Source organism: Lutjanus erythropterus, chromosome 14 (genome assembly GCF_056507025.1).
Source record: "Lutjanus erythropterus isolate fLutEry1 chromosome 14, fLutEry1.hap2, whole genome shotgun sequence".
Classification (NCBI taxonomy): domain Eukaryota; kingdom Metazoa; phylum Chordata; class Actinopteri; order Lutjaniformes; family Lutjanidae; genus Lutjanus; species Lutjanus erythropterus.
Genome location: NC_139330.1, coordinates 35,365,200 through 35,388,112, shown reverse-complemented (window position 1 = coordinate 35,388,112; position 22,913 = coordinate 35,365,200). Strand labels below are relative to the sequence as shown.

General features: G+C 40.6%; 2 protein-coding genes across 3 annotated transcripts; both read right to left on the bottom strand.

Annotated features, from left to right (window-relative positions):
* Positions 1-848: 848 nt before the first annotated feature.
* Positions 849-6,817, bottom strand: calhm3 (calcium homeostasis modulator 3). The gene is made up of 4 exons (XM_084736275.1): positions 6,512-6,817; positions 4,599-4,726; positions 4,344-4,471; positions 849-2,086 (listed from the first exon to the last, which is right to left on the bottom strand). Exons 1-4 carry the CDS (start codon positions 6,796-6,798, stop codon positions 1,637-1,639), a joined length of 993 nt encoding a protein of 330 aa, XP_084592401.1. The 5' UTR covers positions 6,799-6,817; the 3' UTR covers positions 849-1,636.
* Positions 6,818-7,700: 883 nt separating this feature from the next.
* On the bottom strand, positions 7,701-21,455 carry hells (helicase, lymphoid specific). Of its 2 annotated transcripts, none has more exons than XM_084735884.1 (23): positions 21,138-21,455; positions 20,325-20,422; positions 19,924-20,045; positions 19,403-19,525; positions 19,261-19,302; positions 19,141-19,168; positions 17,956-18,014; positions 17,821-17,862; positions 17,452-17,679; positions 16,205-16,387; positions 15,844-15,987; positions 15,342-15,538; positions 14,931-15,024; positions 14,525-14,686; positions 13,660-13,802; positions 13,333-13,477; positions 13,152-13,235; positions 10,653-10,772; positions 10,320-10,436; positions 10,046-10,205; positions 9,845-9,941; positions 9,665-9,741; positions 7,701-8,403 (listed from the first exon to the last, which is right to left on the bottom strand). In XM_084735884.1, the coding sequence occupies exons 1-23, from the start codon at positions 21,143-21,145 to the stop codon at positions 8,315-8,317; spliced, it is 2,562 nt and encodes an 853-aa protein (XP_084592010.1). In that variant the 5' UTR covers positions 21,146-21,455; the 3' UTR covers positions 7,701-8,314. The 2 variants fall into 2 exon arrangements, with proteins under 2 accessions (XP_084592010.1, XP_084592011.1); XM_084735885.1 differs by having other exon boundaries at positions 19,924-20,042.
* Between the last annotated feature and the right edge of the window lie 1,458 nt (positions 21,456-22,913).

Sequence of the window (22,913 nt, the reverse complement as noted above, 5' to 3'; positions counted from 1 at the left end):
TCTAAACTGAGTAATGAGATCAAAGTGTATGTGTATGTATGCTAACAATAAAAGTCTGCTTAATTTTTCAGCATAACCTTCTGCCTGTGTAATGTTTTTGTCCTCTTCAAGTCTGACCATGCTTCCCTGCATCTCACCTTGCAACATATATATCATCATATTTGTAATTAGTTATTTCCACCCCTGCCCACCAGTGGGCCATAGTCCAAACTTTAGGAATCACTAACAGAGGACTCAAAGCCTTATTCAAGTGAATATCGAAATCTCTAGTAATTAAAGTCTCATCAGAATGAGGAACGATGTCTGAGGTGAAACCTGTTGATGAGAGCTAAATCAGCTACAAGAGGCTAAATCACTGTGTATCCCTGAGGGGAGCTGCACAGTTGTTATGATTCTTTAAGGGTACACATACACAGAGCGCCAAATATCCATTTGCATGTTTCCCTCAGTCTGTGGTCTGGAGCTCCATGTCAACCTGTATGCAAAACCAGCTTAACACAGTCAAATGACTCTGGCGACATGGGCTGCCCCTAAGAGCAGGTATGTTTTTAATAGTCCAGAAAGAATCAAGTCAAAGACCTCTGTCATTTAGATACTGTACTTCATCTGCAGTGAATACAAAAATATATGTGTGCCTGTTTCCATTAACACAGTGGTTCCCAACCTGTTTTCCTTGTACCCTCCACTATATCTGTGAGACCCAAAGATCAGGGTTGGGAGGGTTACTTTCAAAATGTATTCTGATACTACTACTATTCTGATGTTACTTGTTAAAAATGTAGTCAGTAGCTTAATCCAGGTATCACAATATAAAAGTAATTGAACTTGTTTACTTACTTTTACTGTTGGATTACCACACTATAAAATATGATAAAATTTTGTAGCCTACTACATTGTTTTATGTTTGTTGTTAGGTTTATTGTGTGCAATTTATTAATTGATTGGTTGATTGAAAGACAAAAATAATTTATAAATTTCCACCCAGTGCAAATTCAGTAGAGGCCATGATAATGAATTGGCAACTGAATCTGTTTTAATGAGGCCAGAGTGATGTTGTGGGACTTCTGAAGTATTGTAATGTGTGAACACTGTGCATGGTACTGAATTTCTCTCTCTCTCTTATTTTTTAATGTATTTTAAAATTGGAAATCTGCAAATAAACCCCAAATTTTACTGAAAAATGTAAGAAAGAAAGTAGTTCCAACATGAAACTGCTCACAACGTCTGTGAATTATCTTGAGTAACTGGGTCATGATTTTTGGAAAGGGATACTGGTATTCAAATTTTTCAAATGGCTGTGTGCCATTTAGTTCCATTATATTGACGAAAAGGCAGAAATCTCTACAGCCGATATCTCCAAAACTCTGCAACTCACACCGAATAAATCTAGATGAAATAATAACACTACAGGCCAGAGGAAAATTATGTATTTTTGATTTTGTAGTGAACTGTCCCTTTAAGCATAAGCATAAGACATAGTCCTCACCACTGCTGTCTCTGCTCAAACAGTGTCTCTGAAAGCAGATCAGTTATTGAGCTTAGACATGAGTCTGGCTTTAGCAAAGCTCACTGCTCCACTGAGGTAATCCACATCAGACAGGTTGCTAAATGTTAGTGAACTGATGATGAGTGTGTCCTAGACATCAGAGTATAAAGTCTTCCCGTCTCTGTCCTCCCAGGTGACACAGGTCCTGGGTCTGTGGGCGATCCTGGTCACGTCCAGTTCAGGTTTACAATAGTACCACTTGTTAAGCAGCTGGTCCACCTGCTCCTGCTTTGATATCCCGTGAAGCCTCTCCTCCTCTTCATCCTCCCACTCGTCTCTGGAGTTCACGATGAAGGTCGGGTGGGGTAGACGGAGCACGGCGTCCTCCCTCATGTCCTCAAAGAACTGCACCACACATTTGCGGGCAAAGTCCCGAGCATGCAGGACGCAGGTCTCGTCGAAGAGCTTCTGCTCCACGTCGAGGTAGTTGCTCCAGTAGCGCGTCTGCAGGAAGGTGGCATGGTCGTCAAAGCAGGGCTTGACGAGGCGTCCCAGCGCTCCCAGGACAATCAGGAAGAGGAGGATGGACCAGCCGATGGCCTAGACAGGGCGAGGACAGTTAGCAACACAAAGACAACAAAAGCTCTCAGTCATTTGGTGCAGAGACTGTGATGAACCCACAGCATCTGTCAATGGCACCAATTGTTCCTGATAGTTCCACATATGGAGGGTGTGTGATCAGAGGACAAGAATTCTTTTACAAATGATTCTAGGCGTGGTCTTATATACTAAATCTACAGAAAGGCACTATGTTGAGTATGTTGTGTGTTTCCTCATATTTTTATCCTTTTGGGAGCAACACTGAGACACTTTCTGCAAGAATTAAAGGATCATTCTGGTTTATTCTAACTAATTTTGTTGCCTGGCCATTGATTCTATCAGTTATGACAACGTTGTACTCTCCCTTCATAAAATAATTCCAATATAAATGATGGGGGACGAAATCTAGTCCTCGTTTTGTGCAGAAGTTTTTATCTGAAGCTTCAACAAACTGAATGATCAAAACCAAATGGATAGCCTCCAAATTTAGTCTTTGTAGTAAAAAAAACCCTCTTTGTCATTGCACAGACTGTTACAGAGAGAGTAAGAACAGAGACTAGATTTTGTCCTCTATTAGCATTAGGAAGTGATCACTTCACCGCCAGCATGGGCAGAAGGAACAGTTACACTGATCAGCCGCAACATTAGGCTCATTTGAGATGAACTGCAAACTGGAAAGTAGATGAGATCGGCTGCAGCAGGAGGTGGAGACAAAAAGCTGCAGTCAAGTCGGACAGTTTCTAGCAGACTTCAGAGAAAATACTGGAAGAGACACTAATATCCTGTTAGATGACCTGTAGCCTACCTGTAGTCTCACGTTCATAGCTGAAGAAATAAAGTGCACTCTTGATCGCTGATTGAAGTTGAAATAGTAGAGATATCCCTCCTGTCACATGATCCTCTCTTTTTTGTCATAGTCATATAAGTAATATAACCTTTATTATTATCAGCCACAAACTAGCCTATATGCTAGTTAACAGATTAAAACGTCATTGCACAACATAAGACTAATAGTGTTAAATATTACAGTTATACATAACATTGGGATTTTATACAACACAGGTTGTTTGTTGTCAAGATTAAGAGCCAGTCAGAGCCTATTAGCTCATCAATCAGATGACAGACAAGTGTTTGTAGTCAGTGGCGAACAAGTTCAATGTGTGGCTCTAAAAATTGAGGCCACTTTGATCTCGTAACATTATCGTTGCCCACGTGTGCATGACATCAGAGCAAGTCAGGGTCTAGTCAGATCTAACCGGTATTCATTGTGCAGCAATCACCGTAATGGATTCTGTGATGGATGCACAGGCCTGCTTATCTCAAATGTACCTATGAAAACATTGACAGGTGAGGTTAATAACATTAAGTGAAGTGAAGTGAACCATCTTCTTCTTAAAGTTGGTGTGTTGGAGGTGGGAAAAATGGGCAGCGTGAGGATTTGAGTGACTTTGACAAGGCCCACCTGTGATGGCAGGACAACTGGATTAGAACATCTCCAAAACAGCAGGTTTTATGAGGTGGTTCTGGTGTGCAGTGGTTAGAACCACCCAAAAGTGGTTCAAGGAAGGACAACTGGTGAACCAGCAACAGGGTCATGGGTTCCCAAGTGCTCACTGATGTATGTGGGGATTGAAGGGTAGCCTGTCTGGTCCGATTCCACAAAAGAGCAACAAACTGCTGAAATGAATGCTGGCTGTAATAGAAAGGTGTCAGAACACACAGAGCATCGCAGCTCACTGTGTATAAGACATATACGCAGCTGCAGTCTGGTCAGAGTGCCTACACTGACCCTGTCCACTGCCAAAGGTGAACTGGACAATGGAGCAATGGAATGAAGGTGACCTGATGTTGACAAGGGGTCGACCGGGCCTCCAAACTCCCCAGGTCTCTATCCAATTGAACATTTGTGGGATTTCTGGAACAACAAGTCTCATCCATGGCCCCACCTCACAACCTACAGGATTTAAAGGATCTGCTGCTAACGTCTTGGTACCAGATACCACAGCACACTTTCAGAGGTCTGTGGAATCCATGACTTGATGGGTCAGAGCTGTTTTGTTGGCACGCAGAAGAACTACACGATATTGTAATATTAGGCTGGTGGTTTCAATGTTGTGGCTGATCACTGTATAGGCTCATCTTATCATACTTCAGTGGCTCTCTGATCAGACCAGGGTTTTGGGATAAATGAACCCTGAACCTGATCTGACAGAACACACCACTGATTGAAGGTCTTAATGAGGTTGGAACAGCTTACTTGTGAGTAGCAGCGGACGTAACGAGACACTGCTTTGCGGAAAGAGCTGTTCGTGAAGATAATGTCCTCCTTGCAGGGAACTTTGGCCATGATTTTGATCACATCCAGACCTGTGTTGTTGGGTAAACCTGAGGAAACAGACCACATGATACATCATATAGACCAATAATGTGACATGTGTAACAGTATAGACTGTGGTTAGAATGCTTGATTATGTATTTCTCTGTGTAGAATGTAGAATGTGTTTATAGATACCTGAGAAGAGTTCAGGGTTGACACTGACACTGAAAGCACAAATGAAGATCTTTCCATCCAGCAAAGTGACCAGGATCCACACCATCGGGGCCAGCAGGGCCCTCTGGATCATGGCTGAGAACAGATACCTGCAGGAATACAAGAGACCAGTTTTAATAGACCCTCAAATATCATCTTTAGCCTGTCACAGTGTCCTGCTACAAAAAAAACAGTGTTGTCAGCAGCAAGTGCATGAAAAACACATTCGTTATTTATCCATCTAGATAGTTTTGGTGTGAGTTGAGTTTTGGAGATATCAGAGCACCAAAATACCTTGGAAAAAGCTGTATCTTTTTCAGAAATCATGTATGTACAAGATAGTCCACATACCTTGTTATGAGCAGTTTCATGGAGGAACTATTTTTCTTTCTACCAAACTACACCTGCCAACTGTATCATTGCACAGAGGGAAGTGTGCATCTACTCATGGATGAAAGGTTACAGCCAGAGTTGGGTCGGATTACTGTGTAGGCAGACACTGAATACAAATTACATTGCAATATTTGCAATTAGTAATATAATTAATTGGATTGCAAAAAATGTAACCTAATCTGGATCCTTCTGGATTAATTTTGGATTATTTCAAAATCATTGGAAGTATTGCACCTTACACTTGAAAATTGGCACAGCCATAAAAAATATACCCATAAACATTCTTTTTATTTTTAAATATCTTAAAACATTGTCATTGCAAATAAAATACATTTTTGCATTAGGAGATTTTTTTGTGGAGAAACTCTGTATGTCAGATGTGCTTTTTATTACAATTACTAGAGCATTATCTATCATAAACAACGTTTCATAATTGCCATATTTTAAAGGTGAAATCAAATATGTAATCAGGTTATCTTTGTCAATGTAACTATAATCTAATTAGACATTTGGTCGTTTGGGCTGATTATAAATAAATAATTTTTTGTAATCTGATTACATAATCCTGATAACATGTAATAGTGCTACCCAGCCCTGGTTATAGCTCAGCTGACCACTGATAATTTAACTACATGGAGATGAAAATACTTCTGTACTTTTACTGCTGATTCTTGATATATTGGTTCTAAAATATCTGCCTACTATATATATTATAAAGCAAGTATGGACACCAGTGTTACTTTTTCTCTCATATTATGGTCTTGTGTTGTCATTTAAAATGTCATATGACTTAAGGACACATTTATTCAAATAATCCAAGCTGTGCTAAAACTAAAACAAAACTCCTTGCCTGTGACCTGCAGTACTGACTGTATTCATATGCTGTACTTGTATAGTAAAAGGTTGAGGTAATAACTAGTAACCGGAGAAATATGTCCAGGACTCCTTCTCTGATTATGATTGGACTGGACTGAATGAGGAAAATCAATAAGGGCTTTAACCTGCAATCCCCATGTTCTTTATTATCACTGGTACCAATACTTTCAATTCACTTGTCACAAGAAAAGCTGCACAGTATGGTTTAAAAAAGAGTCATATTGCAATCATTTTGACTAAAATTACAATATGTGATAAAACTAACAGGAAAAATAATTTTTGCATCACAATTTTTATTTTCACTGAAAAACAAACGATTAAAATCACGATGATGTGATATGTGTTGGGGTCAAACATGTTTTCTTTCATCTGGAGAGCAAGATTTTTAGGGCAGGTCATCTCTGCAGCACTACAGTACCTCATTATTATGCTGTTTTGTCACTTGTCATTGCAGGGTTCTGTGATTTGGATCACTGGACAGTCCTTGAGAGTCAGCTGAAATGTGTTTACCCTCCCATTTTCAGCTCGCTGTGTCTGTAATCTAAAATAAGATGACTTTGAACATGACCCTAGTTTACTCAGTCTCATATGAGACCATCTCAGTAAATGAAAGATCTTTGACTCACTTGACCACAGCAGGATTTTTGGATCTGTTCCCAATAGGTCTCATCCACTCGTCCATCATGACGCCTGTGTGTCTGTTGACCAGGACCCCCAGGAAGAAGAGGATGATGGGCGGGACGATCATCACCCCCAGAGAGTACAGCTTGTTGTACTGAGGGAGGCAGGGGCAGTTAAAGTCGAAGCTGGTGTAGAGTTTGACACTGACCAGGGCCAGGATGATACAGATACCATTGGAGATGGACTCAGAGTTGGACTGGAAGTAGTGCAGGACCAACTTCAGACGCTCCATAGCTTAAATTTACTGAAACCCACACAGTGTACCGTACCTCACTATATGAACTGAGCTGTTCTGATGAAAAGTCTGCTGAGAGGTGAGCTCGCAGTGATCCTGGGTCAGTCTAAGAATGCATGAACATACCTGAGCAGGTGACAGAGCCGTGCTGCCACACCCTGACTGCCTCACTGTTAAAGCAACAGTCACATCAAAGCTCACAGAGAAAAGGAGCCACAGCAATGGTTCGTGGTGGGGCTCTATTGTATCACGACTGGGACAGAAGCTTAACTTCAAAGCCTTTAGGACTCCACAGGAGATCAATCAAACTGTGGCAGTGGCACCAACGTTTTCATTTCATATTGAATGATAGTCCCTTAAAATCTTTTTAGGCCTTAATTTCTTCTGGTGATGATCAAATGAGTCAAGAATTAATCTGAGAACAAGCCAACATTTGCACCACAGAGACCTGCTTTTGTTGTTTAATCCAGCAAAATCTGTCTGCCCACATATAGGTATATAACTTTCTGAATGTTCGATATCTGTCCATCTTCAACCACTTATATGAAATTGGGTCACAGACCCGTGACACAGTAGATTCTACTGCAGAAACAAAGTAGTTCCTGTTGACAAGCTCTGTGGATTATTTTGAGTAAGCGGGTCAAGATATTTGAAAACACACCTCTTTTGAAATTTTCAAATATATTTTTTTTGAGCACCACACGTTGAGTGTCATTTAATCCCATTATATTTGAGGGCAGACATCTCTACAGCTGAAATCTCCAAAACTATCTAGATGGACACGCATCCATAGAAGCCATGGGGAAAATATGTACTTTTGATTTTTGGGTGAACTGTCCCTATAACATGGGCAAGTGAAGAGCATCTTCTCAGTGTCAGAAATGCCAGGGGAAAAAACATCAAAGTTGTCAGTTTATTTATAGAAAAGACATGAAAGGACGTGTGTATGTGTCAGTTGCATGAAAGTGCTTTAATTACAACACTGTTAAAGATGATCTGTTTTCAATGACTGTTACTGTAGCTTTGTCTTGTTCAACAGATGCATAGACCATGTGAATGTTCACAGAAGACAGTCTGAGTCAAGGTAGAACACTTCTCTTTTCACAAATATACTGTCATGGGTTTCACTGGAAGGTTCTAGAGCCTGAAAATAGTCTTAATGCCACAGGCAGGGAGAACATGAACTACAGAATCTGAAATCTGTTTTTCTTCCCTTTATCTTTTGGCATGAGAATGATTTGGACAGCTGTCCCATTGTCAGTCAAATCATAAAAGAGCACAGTGGTTTAACAGCACAGATTATGTTCAATACATCAACAGTACAACAAACAGCTTATTACACAGAACTATAAAGACAGTTAAGAAAGTCACAGACAAACATACACTATTCAGTCTACAAACAGCAGTTTTCTCTTTAAGCTTCAGTATCTACGACGTGATGGTGGTCAGGAGCCATCAAGGTGCAGCAGAAGGAATGTGGTCAGAAGTTCGTGTTTGAATATTTCAAGCGCTCTCAGGTCAACGTGATCTCTGACGAATCTTTGGCATCGATCACTCTGAACACTCCCACCTTCTCTTTCTTTGAACTACCCTTTTCTTTGTCTGAAAATAGAAAGATAAGTTGACTTCAGCTCCTGAGACAAAATCATGGTCAATACAGGTAAGAGATAGTACATTTTTTTTTCCAGGTTCTACAGTTCAGTTCCTGGGGACCCAAAGACCATGGCACTATTAGGTTAAAAACAGCTAGTACAGACAAGTGTCTCATTTTGTCTGAAGAATAAATCCAAACTGCCAGCTTGAAGTTACAGCAGAGAGATTTTGTTGTTCCAAGCTTTAAAAAAGTGTCTCTATTATCTATGTTTTGAAAGAATAAAATGACCCCTCATTCACATAAAAACTGGACATTTTTTACTGAATATTATGACAAGAAATTAGATCATTTGTTTCAGTGAAGTTGTGCAGTTAATATCAGAAGAAGACAAACACTGCATCCTTTACACTTGTATGATTTTGGGTGAACAGCATGTTTTGACTATTACTGTCTTGCAAACAGGTATATTCTATTATAGACTGAATATGAATTTATTATAGTCAGTGTATTACCAGTAGATGGAGGTCGACACACCCCCAGTTTGGAAAAGCAGCAGGAGTACCAGTGGAGGAGGTAAAACAGGATCAGCAGCAAGACAAATATTAGACAGCTAAGTCAGTTTAAGTGTACACTATATTTAGAATATTTTCACCACTTAACCTTGCTGTCAGACAGACTTTTATATTTCATTTATATAAGTCAAATATCACTCTCTTCAAAGCCCCCAGACACCTTTTGCATAATCAGTAATTTTATCTCACAGAACACAGGAGTTGCTGGTCTACTGCTTCTTACATCTGTTAGTTTCTTTGCATTATTGTGTGACTTTGGTGTTTTAAAACGGTTGGTTCAGATTAACCAAAGTCACACAATAACACAAACAACCTAACAGATCGAGGCAGTGGTATACCAGCAAATCCTGTGAGCTGCAAAGTAAAATTACTAATTGCCAAAGGAGTTTGGTTGGTTTATAGACTGACTTCAGAAAAGTCTGTCAAGGCAAGGTAAAGTTGTCAGTGCTGCTTCTCCAAACTGAGGGCGTGTCAACCTCCATCTACTGTAGGAAATGCACTGACTGTGGATCAGTACATCCTACAACCACACTTATAATGATCCGAACGTCCAGTTAAGTGCCTTGAGGCGTTAGGGGAATTACATTTTAGGTGCTTCTACAGTATCATTTGTTGATAAGAGATTGTGTTGTTGGTGGGGGGAGATAATCAGGTCTGTGTTATTCCCTGAACACTGCTGAATGGTGCGTCTTCTCACCCAACAAGTCACTGCGATCCAGTAAAACCTCCAGGTCCTTGTCACTGATCACCTTCCCCCTTGATGCTTTCACTTCCCTGAGTGGGACAAAAGATACAAATTTAATGTTAGTCTCAGGTTCAGTCCCAGTAAAGGGCCACACATTTTAGTTCTCATTTACATTCTCTGAACAGTTCTTACTTCTCGGTGCCTCTGGACTTGAGCAGGTCCATCAGCTCGTCCAGATCGATGCAGCTTTTACTTTGATTCAGCTCGGCCCTCCCGCCTTTGAACTTATCTGTGGAGAAACAAAAAAAGAAACAAATCATCACAAGTTCAAACTTGTTTTAGCTCTGCCTAACAGATCTGAGACCAGCCGTGGTGCAGTGCTGAGCCGCTCACTCTTGTGAATGACCATCTGCTCCAACTTCCTCTTGGCCGACGCCCTCTCCAGGATCTTCTGGTCGATGGTGTTGGATGTGACCAGGCGGTACACCACCACCGGTCTGGTCTGCCCAATGCGGTGGCAGCGGTCCTGAGCCTGCAGGTCTGCCTGAGGGTTCTGAGAGGGGACACACACATCAGCACACTGACTGAACACAACACATGTACAGGAACACTACAGAATGATCGCTGTGTTTCAGTTTATCAGACAGGATGTTTAACGGTCACCCACCCAGTCACTGTCAAAGATGATGACGGTGTCAGCAGCTGTCAGGTTGATGCCCAGGCCTCCTGCTCTGGTGCTAAGCAGGAACAGGAACACCTCTGGATCTTTGGAGAACTTTGTCATCTGAGGAGAAGAAGAAGAAGAAGCTGGTGATGCAGTGGCCTGGACATATATAATATAGCTCTGCCTAAATAGGAAGTCCACAGACTACCAATTCTGGAAGTGTTCTGCCTCTCTTAATAACTGAATATGCTCACAGAGCCAGTAATCTGCTCAGAATGCTTTACAATATACACAAAATAAAGCATTTCTGCTTCAACCGTCTTCTTCAAAACTCACATTTTCATCTCTGTCAGCATAAGACATGCTGCCGTCCAGTCGGCTGTACTGGAAGCCCCGCAGGTAGCAGTAATCCATCAAAAGATCCAAGATGGAGGTCATCTGACTGAAGATCAGAACCTGGAACACGACAACCAACCAACCATACACACAAGTCAGAAACAGTGACATGCAGTTAACCAAATGTAACAAACAACATGGACACAGCAGAACTGTATCACATAAATGTAGAATGGGGTGGGGGAAATTTCCAATTCTTAGATGCATCACGATTCGGACGTGGACGAATCTGAATTGATTCACAAACGTCCAAATTTCGATTATTTAAATCTGTTAATTAAAGTAATACAGAAGGTTCTAAATCAGGAGTCACCAATAGGCGAACCCACACGCTGTCCTATACGGACCCAGACGCCGTCCTATACGGACCCGGACCTATAACCAATAAATTATTAATAGATTTTAAATTTTGACGGGACGCTTCTATTTTAACTGGCGCAACTTTTCTAGTCTTTCCGGCGCTGGTTTATCTGATCAGGAAACACACAGACCAACTGCAGAGAAGCTGCGTGTGGAGGAGACTGTTGTTAATGACGGAGTTTATTATAACAGAAACTAACGTGATGGTTAATGACATCGACACCAACCAGATGCACTTATAAAATTAAACAACTGTATAAGGAGGCCTGTACGTAAAACAGGAGAGTCTGTGTTTCTCTGTGAGAAACTTTCAGACCTTCTCACAGCAGAGTGAACAGGTGAGGGAGGAGAGGAGGGCAGACTGATCACTAATCAATCACTGATACCGTCGTTCTCTCGGACTGATTAAAAAAATAAAAATGCCAAAATTGGTGACAAACCAAACCTGGGTGTCCACACAAATAAAGTGGTTGTGTGAAACACTGCCGTGTGACATCGTGCTGTTTACAGACAGTCTGCTGTCTGTAGTTTGACAGAGAGACAGAGAAGGTCGTGTCTAGAAGGGAACCTTAGACCCGTGAAAGATCGCGTGCGTTTGATTATTTTAGTAGAAACAATGAACACAAATCTCGCGAGAGTTGTGCAAATAAAGAGTTACCTTCTGGAATCGAATTCATTCGGCTTCTACAACGTCGACGGCGGAAGCAAACTGGACAAGAGCTACGTTATATGTAAGCTGTGTTATGCTAAAATAAAATACTTTAGCAACACAACAAACATGAGAAGCTATGTAACTCGATTAGTTTAATAAAATATAATGGAAATTAATTCAACTCTTGTTTCTTATTACAAAGGCACTGTTTTTACAAATTGCAAGTGATGAATGCTTATTCAGTGAGACAAAAAGAAATGTGTGTTGTGAAAAAGTGCATCAGTATACATAAATTTAAGATGCATCAATAATCGTTTTATAATCGAATCGTAGCCCCTGAATCGTAATCGAATCGGCAGGTGCCCATAGATTCCCACCCCTAATGTAGAACGTGGTTAATCGGTTTGTATGGAATAGTTTGATGCTTCGTTCATAACGTTGACATTTGAATTTTAAAATCGACATTCAAATGCAGTGCAGTTCTTTTACTTGTACATCTACTCATTCTGTTTGAACGCAGCATTTCTATACAGTTGCAGATAAAGAGTTACTAGTATTATGCTATTTGCACTATTAGAGTCCAGCTGTGGCTAAGCAGGACTGTGTCCAATCCATGTGAACCAGACACTTCCCATAATTCATACTGAAGAAAAGACAGGAAAGGGAGGAGACAGTGATGTGATGCAGAAAAGTGTAATAGGCTGGAATCAAAGCCACAGGCGCTGCAGAGGGCTCACAGGCTCAGTACATGGGGCGAACACTCAACACAAACTGAGCTACAGGGGAGCCCTTTCCAGTCCTGTTGGCATTTGGCCTTTCAAAATCAACATTGTCACTGTGGTGAGAAAATGTTTACTCTCCTGCTTGCTGCACACAAATCAAGGCACACATCTGTATTAGCAGGGCGATCCAGCAGTTATCCCAAATTCTTTGTGCCAAAGAATGTAATGAGTCATGTTCATTAAAGAATTTCATTTGATAAAAAAGACTAACTCATTTAATCAGATACTTTAGTCAAATTGAGGATTTTGTTTTTCGTTGTTGATTTAGGGTGAAGACATCCTAAAATATGACAGCAGACATTTGCAGCTTCATTCAAATACCTCAATAAAGCTTCAAATATAAAAAAGAATGACATTTGGTACAGTCCTAAGTTAGGAGTGTCCACAAATGTCAAAAGATGTACTTTATGGTTGTTCACACTATACAAAACCACAGCAGATGTCTGTATGTGTCATTACCTGAATTCTATCACAGTACATACGATCATGAGCCAACAGGCCTGTCAGAAGTAAAGAGTAAGAACGTTGGTGCCAACTCAGCAGGGCTTTGAGCCACTAGTTAGTTTGAAAGACTTCATTAAGCTTTGACTTCTGCTGATGCAGTGACGTGCAGTTAGATATTTGGCTCCTAGTGTGTCGTGTCACCTTATGTCCCCGTGCCTTCAGTGCAGGCAGCAGTCTGTCCAGTATGAGAAACTTCCCAGAGCTCTGCACCAGCTGTTCATCGATCTGCAGGGAGGACGGCAGGACGGACAATGAGTGAACACGGGAACATAAAAACACAATTAACTGACAGTCACACAAAGTAGAGGTGACTGTAGGTTACCTTGAACTCCTGTGTGGCGGGGTCGAGAGGGTACTCCACCAGGTAGGGGTGGTTACAGCATCTCTTTAGTAGCATGAGGATGTTCTGCAGCTTCAGGTTGATTTGGGCGTCCAGTGGGCTCTGCACTTCCAGCACTGCAGGGGAGCTGAAAGGAAGAGTGAGCACATTCAGGTTAGACTGAGAAACAGATGCAAGTTGTGCTCATCACATCATGCAGACCAGGCACCTTATTTATACGTCACATTTCAAAGACAGAAGCATTTACAGCAACACAGTTATACTGAAAGGTTTTAGTGCAACGCTGAGGTGTTTGTCGGCAGGGCTGACCTCTGCTCCTGCTCCTTCCGGACCCTCTCCAAGTATTTCTCCAGGTCATACGGTGTGTCTCCATCTGTTTCGCCATAGTCCACCACCTTTCTACTGCGACGCTTCGGCCTGCCACTCGACGTCAGAGCAACAGGAGCCTCCGTCTGAACAAACAAAGAGAGCAGAGCATTTCAATCACTGAGCTTTTTTTTTTTAACTGGCATTTTATCACTCATCAAAATGTTACTGATGTCAACAACGCAATTCTTACTAATGCTATTCTGAATAGTCAAAATTGAATTATTAATATGTTGGCTTGTAATTATAACTAGTAAGAATGTAAATTCCATTTCACATATCTGAAATACAACTGAAACTAGTGAAAATTATATCTGTGCTACTAACAACTGATTTTTTTATATCTATCATTCCTTTTATAACTAGTCAGGATTGAATTTTAGACATCAAAAAGGACGTTTTACAAGCAAAAATGTCATTATAGATATACTGAATGTATATGTCTGAAATTAATATGCAACATATCCAAAATGGCTGGATGATGTTGCACATATCAGAAATGAAATAGCTGATATCTGACAATCCTTTTTTAACATGTAGAAATTCAGTGGTGAGTATCTGTATATTTGTATCAAGAATTTTAACCAAGAAATGTACAGAGTGGGACAAGATATACACTGATACAAAAAGCAAAATCAGCTGATATATTGGCCTGGCAGCAGGCTGAAGACTGTAAACGTGTTCTAAATCTAGTATTTAACTACAGAATTACATTGTGCGGAGACCTCGGCCGCGACTGTAGGGACTCAGAGACCACTTTACAGTCCAGACCCTGTCACCATATGAGTGAATGCTACATGGTCCTTACCTTCTCCTGGCCCAGCATCTTGGCAATGGTTTTGTTGACCACAGCCGTGTAAAAGGCCTCCTGTTTGGCTGTCAGAGGAGCATAAACAATGACCTCTTTCTTAGGAGGAACCTCCAGTGTCACATCAGACTTCAGCCTCCTCAGCAGGAACGGAGTCAGAATCTGAAAGAAGACAAAACCTTTAGAGGAGGCCCATCCGAGTGTGATAGACACCATTTGAAGAAAGAAGTCTGTGTACATGAAATACATCTTATATTTTTCTGCTGGAATTAAGCCTGACTCCATTTCTCTCTTGAGGACAGGAAAATGTTTAAAACACATTTGTTTATTTAATAAATTATGGATGTAAAGAAGGTGCAACAGTCTTGTGGTTGTACTGTGTGTGCTGACAGTTTGGAGGACTGACCTGGTGCAACATGCTCAGGATGTTCTGCTCGCGCTCAGCAGCCACCACGCTCTCCGCCTCACCAAGGGTGTCGATGTCGAACCACGACTCAAAGCTGCACAGCAAACACAACAGCAAGAGATTAAACATCAACTATTAGCAACAGAAATGAATCAGAAATGTTACATCTAACAGCATACAGTTGTGTCTAGTATGTCCTCACATTCTCAATGTTTTAATGAACTGGCAGAATATTTTTCATCTTCGTGGACAATGAAGTTGTACTCTCTTTCTTCCAACTATTTAAATGGTCAGTGCATGATTTGATCCAAATATGAATAAAAGCACATCAAAGTGTACTGAGAAGCCAGAACTCTTTAACCTGAGCAGCACTCAGTTATCACTAACTACAGAGACGACGTGGCTCTGTACCTCTTGAGGTCATCAAAGACCTCTGGCAGGAGGAAGTTGAGGAGGGACCAGAGTTCTGCCAGGTTGTTCTGTAGTGGTGTACCAGTCAGCAGCAGCTTGTTGTCGGTGGGCAGCATCTTCAGCTCCCGTACCAGCCGGCAGTTGAGGTTTTTGATCCTGTGGCCTTCGTCCACAATCAGGTACTTCCACTGGAAGCGCTGAGCAGAGGACAGACACAGTCTGGCTTCAAACACAGAACTCATGACTACAGTTTAAAGAAGATTTTATACGTCATGTTCTTGTAGTTCAAGGATCCCTTTTTTAATTTTAATAAATATTCAACATTATAACTGATGGGCTTTTTTCTTCAGTAAGCCTACATCGACATAAAACTTATTATAGATACAAAACTGCAATTGCATTTGATAAATACTTGTCCCTATAACACGTGCATGTAAGAGTCATATGTAAGCTGGTATAATAACTGTTCATTTGACGAGGAGAGGATGAGCATGGATCGAACCTGTAGGAGCTTTCTATCAATCATGGAGATCTCAAAGGAGGTGACAACCACAGGACACATGCTGAGGGATCCCTGAGGCCTGCGGATCTGCTTCAGGAGCTTGGCCCTCTCTGCCTGGGGACCGTGGTAAAGCAGCACAGACACCTGGGACAAACACACAACATAACACTGCTGACACTGCACAGAATAATTATCTGAATATGATGAGAGATTATTTTACTAAACAATAAAACTTGGCTGCGATTTGCCTGAAACTACTCAGTAACTGTGGTGTGCAGTGGTGAGTTTTCTACTTCAGGAAGCCATCAGGACTCCATAAGCCTGATGAGACGAGGGTCTCCTCTGTAACACGTCCTCCTACCTCTGGTGTGAAGCGCTTGAACTCATTGATCCAGTTGGGCAGAGTGGACAGAGGGGCCACCACCAGGAAGGGGCCCATCACTTTCTTCTCTATCATCATGGCGATGTGAGCGATGCACTGGATGGTTTTTCCCAGTCCCATCTCGTCAGCCAGGATCCCGTTGATGCCATTCTCCCACAGCATCTGAAAGCACAGAGGGACAACGCAGGCAGTCAGCAGCAGCTTCAATACTCATCTTTCATACAATCTCATCTCTACAAGTGATCAGATCAGCTCCATTTATCCAGAAATCAACAACCATCTCAGACAAACTATTTTCTGAAGGAATCCCTGCTCTCTCTTGTCCCAACTTTGTGGAAGGCAGCATGACACTCCTGGAGGTGCCCTTTAATAACAGTGTAATAACCAGTCCCTCCAGGAAGTTGTGATTGCAACAATTAAGGCAAGGTCAACTAAAGCCTGTGAATTCTGCACAACCTTACAATTTTGTCAATCACTTCAACATTTTCACAAATTTGATTATCCAATGATAGCTGTCCCCTGCACAAACATCATACACGTACGTCTTGATGAACTGACTCAATATTTTATTATTTACCTTTTTGTTTTATTTTGTCACAAGTACTGAAAAGGACAAGGTTATTTGTTGTTTGCTGTAGAGTTTGAGCTCCAAAAAGACTTTTGCTTCTGTATGAAATATCCCCCAGTGCACCTCTTCATTCACAATTTTTTTTCATTCATTCATTTTTTTAAAATTCTGAATCTTTTTGGTAAGGTTACTTGGAACACTGAGAACACAGTGTGGTTTTATTCTCCCTGGAACACGTTGCCTTTGAATTTTAATGAATTACTAAAAAAAAAATAAATAAATAAAAAATAATGTTTTCTGCAAATGTTCATGTGATTTTATTACAAATTTGAAAAAGGCTGCTGCATAATCAGGCATTTCAGACTGCACTGATCTCAAAAAGAGCCTGCTAAATCCTGAAGGGACTGAATAACTGCTTTTTTTTTCCATGGTGAAAGAGACCATGGGATATTTATGTGCTCACTGCTGTCTGCCAAACATCTGTGAACTCTGAAACTCAAATTTAAGCCAGCATGGACGTCCTTCAAGTGCTCAGGAAATCATCTACAATACCATCATTTATTAACTAAATACACTAATAAACATTATCAACTTGGCAGAGGGAGGGATGAATTAATAATCACTTCCCACAATCCCCTGTGGGTGGAGTCTTACTGACCCTCAGCCACTCGATGCCTTCGATCTGGTACCATCTCATGACCCCTCCGGTGAAGAACTGAGGCTGCTGGGCAGGGACCGGCTGACCGTTCACCTTCCTGCTGGGATGTAGGAGGTGCTTGGCGCTGTCTCGCACCGCCTCCGACAGGCGGTTCTTTATGTCTTGGTTGGAGTCACTCATCTTTTCGATGTCCTCAGCTTCTAGTTTCTTCTGGGCAGGGGCCTCGTCCTGACAGTAAATGTTTGATATACGTTGAATAAGTAATGCCAACTTATCTATAATTCAGTTTAACTCCTACACCTCTATCTTCCCTTCTGGATTGTTAAAGAGTCTTCAAATGAAAAAAATCCAAATAAAATGAACCATTACCGTTTCCTCCACCTTTGCTTTCTTAGCTTGTGACATTATTTCCTACAAGACAGAATCAAGCAGAACCAACATTAGTGGATCACTTAATGACAAATCTGCAGATCAGAACAATCTGAAAAACAAATTAGACCTTACTTCTTTTGACATCACATCTGCTATTTTGTAGTCTTCATCCCTCCTCCTCTTCTTTTTATCTAGTTCAACAGAAGAATCAAGAACATCACACATATTCAGAGATATTTGGATTTGCTTATATAATCAGGGTTCAGTATAATCACTTCAGGCACTGTGGTGTAAATGCCAGTCTTCTCATTCATTTATAATAGGGGTAGTGTGTTTGGTGGAATCAGCAACCTGATATCACACTGTGGAGGCCAATCACAAGCCTGTGATCAGACTGCTCCACAGTCAGCCTGAAGTATCTTTGAAACCAGGTGCTATCCAGGTGGAGTGCAAGGACCAAACAATGACACAGTCCTAGTTGTGTCCTCGCTTGGTTTATTTTGAGTTCCCAGCTTCTACGTCTGCATTTAACTTCTTGTTACCAACAGTTGATGCCGATGTTTACTGTGGCTGTTTATCTTGGTTTTATGGTTATTTATTCCCCCCCATTTGTGCCAAGGAAACAAAGAAATGTCAGTTATAAAAACAAAAAAACACAAGTTGCCCTCCGAGTCTGACCACAAATAACTAACAACATTTATAGGTTTTTTCTGTCAACATGGTACAGTCTCCGTTACAGCTCAAGCACCTAATGCTGACCTGCTCTGAGCATGTCCACTAAGAAATAAACTGGTTCAGAACAGAAAAATAATAATAATAATAATAATAATAATAATAATAATAATAATAATAATAATAATAATTTGGTTGAAAAGAGTCTTAAGTGAGCACAAAATTGATGTGACAACAGATAAGGTTCAGTCACTGCCATTGATGAATGTCATCTTATTTGCAAAGCAAATATTAGCCAATAAATCGGTGCATCCTTATTTGCAGTTTATGGTGCAAAATAGTGATACCAAGAAGCTTCCTTCAGTTAGTGTCCATTTGCTTGAGAGAACGAGAGCACTAGAACTAGAGAGTGAATGAAGTTGGGGCAGAAAAAATAAAACATCATTTTCTGATTGTTTCAGAGTGGTTAAGTTCTTTGCACAAACACACACTGCAGCATCACTTCCTGCAACGCCTGATTTGGTGTAAATTCAGCCTTAAACTATCAAAATGTTTGTAAATGTCAGTCATTATTGGAAGAATAATTAACTTTAACAGCTTTTCATGCTACATTTAGCATAAGAGCAAATATAAAGATCTACTCACCTTTCTCAGGCTCTGCACCACTTTTGTTCTGCATGTAAAAAATAATATACTTCATGAACAAGGTCTGAAGGGTATTTTAATGCTAAGCTAAAATGTTTTTTTCAGTAAAGCTGTCCTCACCTTCTTGGCCTTCTTTTCAATTTTCTCCTTCTTGAGTTTCTCCTGAAATTGTGGAGAGAAAACAGTCAAAGTGTTAAAAGTTATTCTGCCAGGAGGAAGTGCAAACACAGCACAGGTAGGCACTGTTTCACACACATAGTACCTCATTCTGTTGTTGCTCCATTTTAGTCAGCAGGAATTTAGAGTAGATGTTGCTCTTCTGAAGCAAATGCTGAAGTCTCTTGAAGCGCATGTCACGAGAATCCCTCTCCCACGATTCCCGGGCCTTGTGGCGAACGATGCAAAATAATCATGTTAATGACAGAGACTGCGTTGGGCAACATAAGGTATGGATATCATCTGAACAGTTCTGATACTAGTGCCAATATCATACAATTCTTTGTATCTATACCAAAATTGCATTTTTCCATGCCTGACTTTGAGGAAGATGTTCCCCCTTAAAACCTCTTTTCTTTAACAAAAGACACCAAAGTTGTCAAATGCTAAATACTGTCTGAAAACAAGAACTCTTTACTCAAAGAATAAGGCAACAAGATATTTGAATCTGAGTGGAATTTTGCTGCCAGCTTTCAGTACTTGATAGTTTTTGATACTTTATGCTTAGGACGACTCAATATGGAGGAAGAACAAAAACACATCCTGAAGAATTAATAAGTGACACACCTTTTCCATCATCTCCTTTTCTTTCCTCTCCCCTTCCTCCATCAGCTGCTTCTCTTCCTCCTCCATCTCCTTCGTGATGACCACTTCAGACTTCATATCCTCAGATTTCACACTGACATCTTCTAAGAGACAACAGCGACAGACAAGCTGATGGCAGAGTCCCCACATCTCTTTTTCAAAGTTGATCAGTTATCATCAGATGTGACATGACATGCTGCCCTGTTCCTGCTCCACACCTGTTATTAATCTATCAAAGACACTTGTGTGTTAAACTACATCATTCCCTCATTATCTCAACCTTTAATGACAAGACAGATAATTAATCAGGATTAACTCCTGTAAAATCCCCCAGTAATCGCCTCTAGGCCCCCACAGACTGGGGTCCTTTGTGACTGACTGACCCTTTGCAGCTCCAGTCTCCATGGCTGTGCCCAGTGGCTCCTCAGATTCATCCGGTTTGGGGCAGTGAGGGGACGCGCTTCTAGTTTCTTCCTTCACACTGCCGGCAGGAGGAAGAACATCATAAATTAAATCCAGAGGGTGAACGTTTCCGGCTGTTTCTACACGAGGCTCGACTATAACTGCTTTCACATGTTGGAAACTTCAAAGATGGCTTCTTTTTAATCTGTGAAGCACTCATTTAGTAAGAACACGACTAAGACTACACTGTCTGTAGCCTGGGACAGTTACACTCTACAATAAGAAAATATTCACAACACATGGTGGGTATTTAACAAATTTAAATATGGCAACTTTCAGGATCAGCAACAAAATAAAGACATGATTTGGTGTTTCCACACCAGACTTTTATTTGGTAGCATTGTGAAGAAGGCTTCCAGCATTCAGATGTTCATGCTAGAAAATTTAACCAAGAGATTTACAATTAAAGGGACAGTTCACCCAAAATTTAAAAATACATATTTTCCTCTGGTCTGCAGGGCTATTTATCAATACATCTCATTGTGTTTCATGAAAGAACTGTTATCCCTATTTTCCTTTGCCATGTAGAAGAAGTAGTAAATAAAAAGAAATGGGATGAAAGAAAGTGGGTGAATAAAATCTAGTTTTGGACATTAACCCATGCTACATAGCTTTACTGCTGCATTCTTTAACAGACAGGTAATCGCAGCATTCTTGCAAGGTGTGAAACGTTACACTGACACATTTTTTGGTAATAGTTCAGTACAAATTAAAGACAATAATATAGTTCTTACCAGCTCATAGTTTTCAGCAGCGAAGCAGACGACAGGGCAAATGTTTTTTTGTTTTTTTTTTGCTCGATAAAATAGCAACTTGTCGTTAGTTACACAAGCAGGTTATTAACTTTCATATAACTCACGGAAGTAGCTGCAAAGCTAGCTAGCTAGTGGTTATAAACGTCGTTCCTGAGTGTACAGCAGCGTACAAAATGCATAAGCTCAGAAAAATACTGCCTTGTCTTAAACTGTGCAAATATGTGTTATAAAAGTGGATAGAATACCACGGTCGTTCTCTGCAGAGAGCACAGCGTGCCTGAACTGTTCCACTACGAGTTACTTTACCGAAAAACAAGGAATCTATGTCCGGCCAGTACCTTTCAAAGTAAAAGTGCTCAAACAAACGTTACGATGAAAAGCTAATTGAGAGGACGTGTTAGCTTGTATTTTGAAAGCAACATCGCTCTACGTCGGCCATTTTCTATGTAAATTCGTCTCACTTTGATTGTGGGCGGGGCTGCTCATTTCGCGCCAGTTCAGATGAAACCACTGTTCACAAAATAGGGGTGATGGATGATGTATGAATATAGAAACCGCAGTGCTTTAGAAGTAAATACAAACTTACTATACAGATAACTGGTGGCAATGACTTAGATTGAAGTGAAAAAAATATATATACAGAATGTAGAGCAATTCATGCACAAAAAAAACATTTTAAAACACAGCCACCCCTCTCAGTGGAAATGTATGCCGTGCCTAATCTGATATTTCCCGCGAATGTAGGTGGAGGTCCGTACTTGTATTTGTAGATGATAAGGTTATCATATTTCACACAGTTTTTTCAAGAGTGTGTTGTTTTATTGTAATTTTCCATGGTTCTCTCACAGGTAGCAGGTCTGTCAGGGCTATTGTAATGCATGTATCAATGAAACTAAATGCATTTCATGCCTTGAAAATGTGCAGGGAACTTCGCAAATCATACTTTTGTGCATGGTTCTGACAGACTCAAACCAGGCTGGAGAAAGTAGTAATGGAGACAATGTTCAGATAAAGGTCAAATTAAGACATTGCAGTAGTAATTCAGTGTAAAAAATACTGTCTTACAAGTGAGACTCCTTCACTTATACCTGCAATAAGTTATCATTTGGTCACTACTAGGCAACAAACTGCACTGAACAGTATGCACAACTACTTCTCCTTGAGTTCAATTGTCTAAAACTCTCTCAACCCCTGCCTTGTGTAGTTTGTGTCTTTGGGTGGATGTTTGCACATATAAACTTGGGGAGAGTGGGGAAGAAAAAGTATAGTGGGGATGGTTGCAACATGGAACTTTCCTCTTGTAACATGGTAGTCAGGAACACGCCCTGAAGTCCACTGGAGATCCACCGAGTCAACAGCTGAAAATCAGCCTAATCTGATCAGTTTTGCCAGAGTTACAGCTGAAAAACAGAATTGTCATTTGCAAAGCAAAAAGCGTAACATTTTTTGTTTTTAAGCTAAAGCTTGTTTGTTGAAGATTGTAAATGTATATATATTTTTTAGACATCCTTGTAGGCTAAGTACTGATGAAGGTTTAATTCATCATGTTAGCCTATCTTTGGCACTAAACAGGGTAAACATTTCACTTGCTAATATTAAAGATGCATTTCTTTTCTCATCATGATATTTGCAGGAAATGTCTGGGGTTGGGTGATGGAGACCAGCCAAGGTCTCATCAGTCCAGATGTGCTTTCTACAGCATGTCAAGCTGTTTTATATGAGGGACGTCTGTAGGAGGTGACTATACTAAGGAGA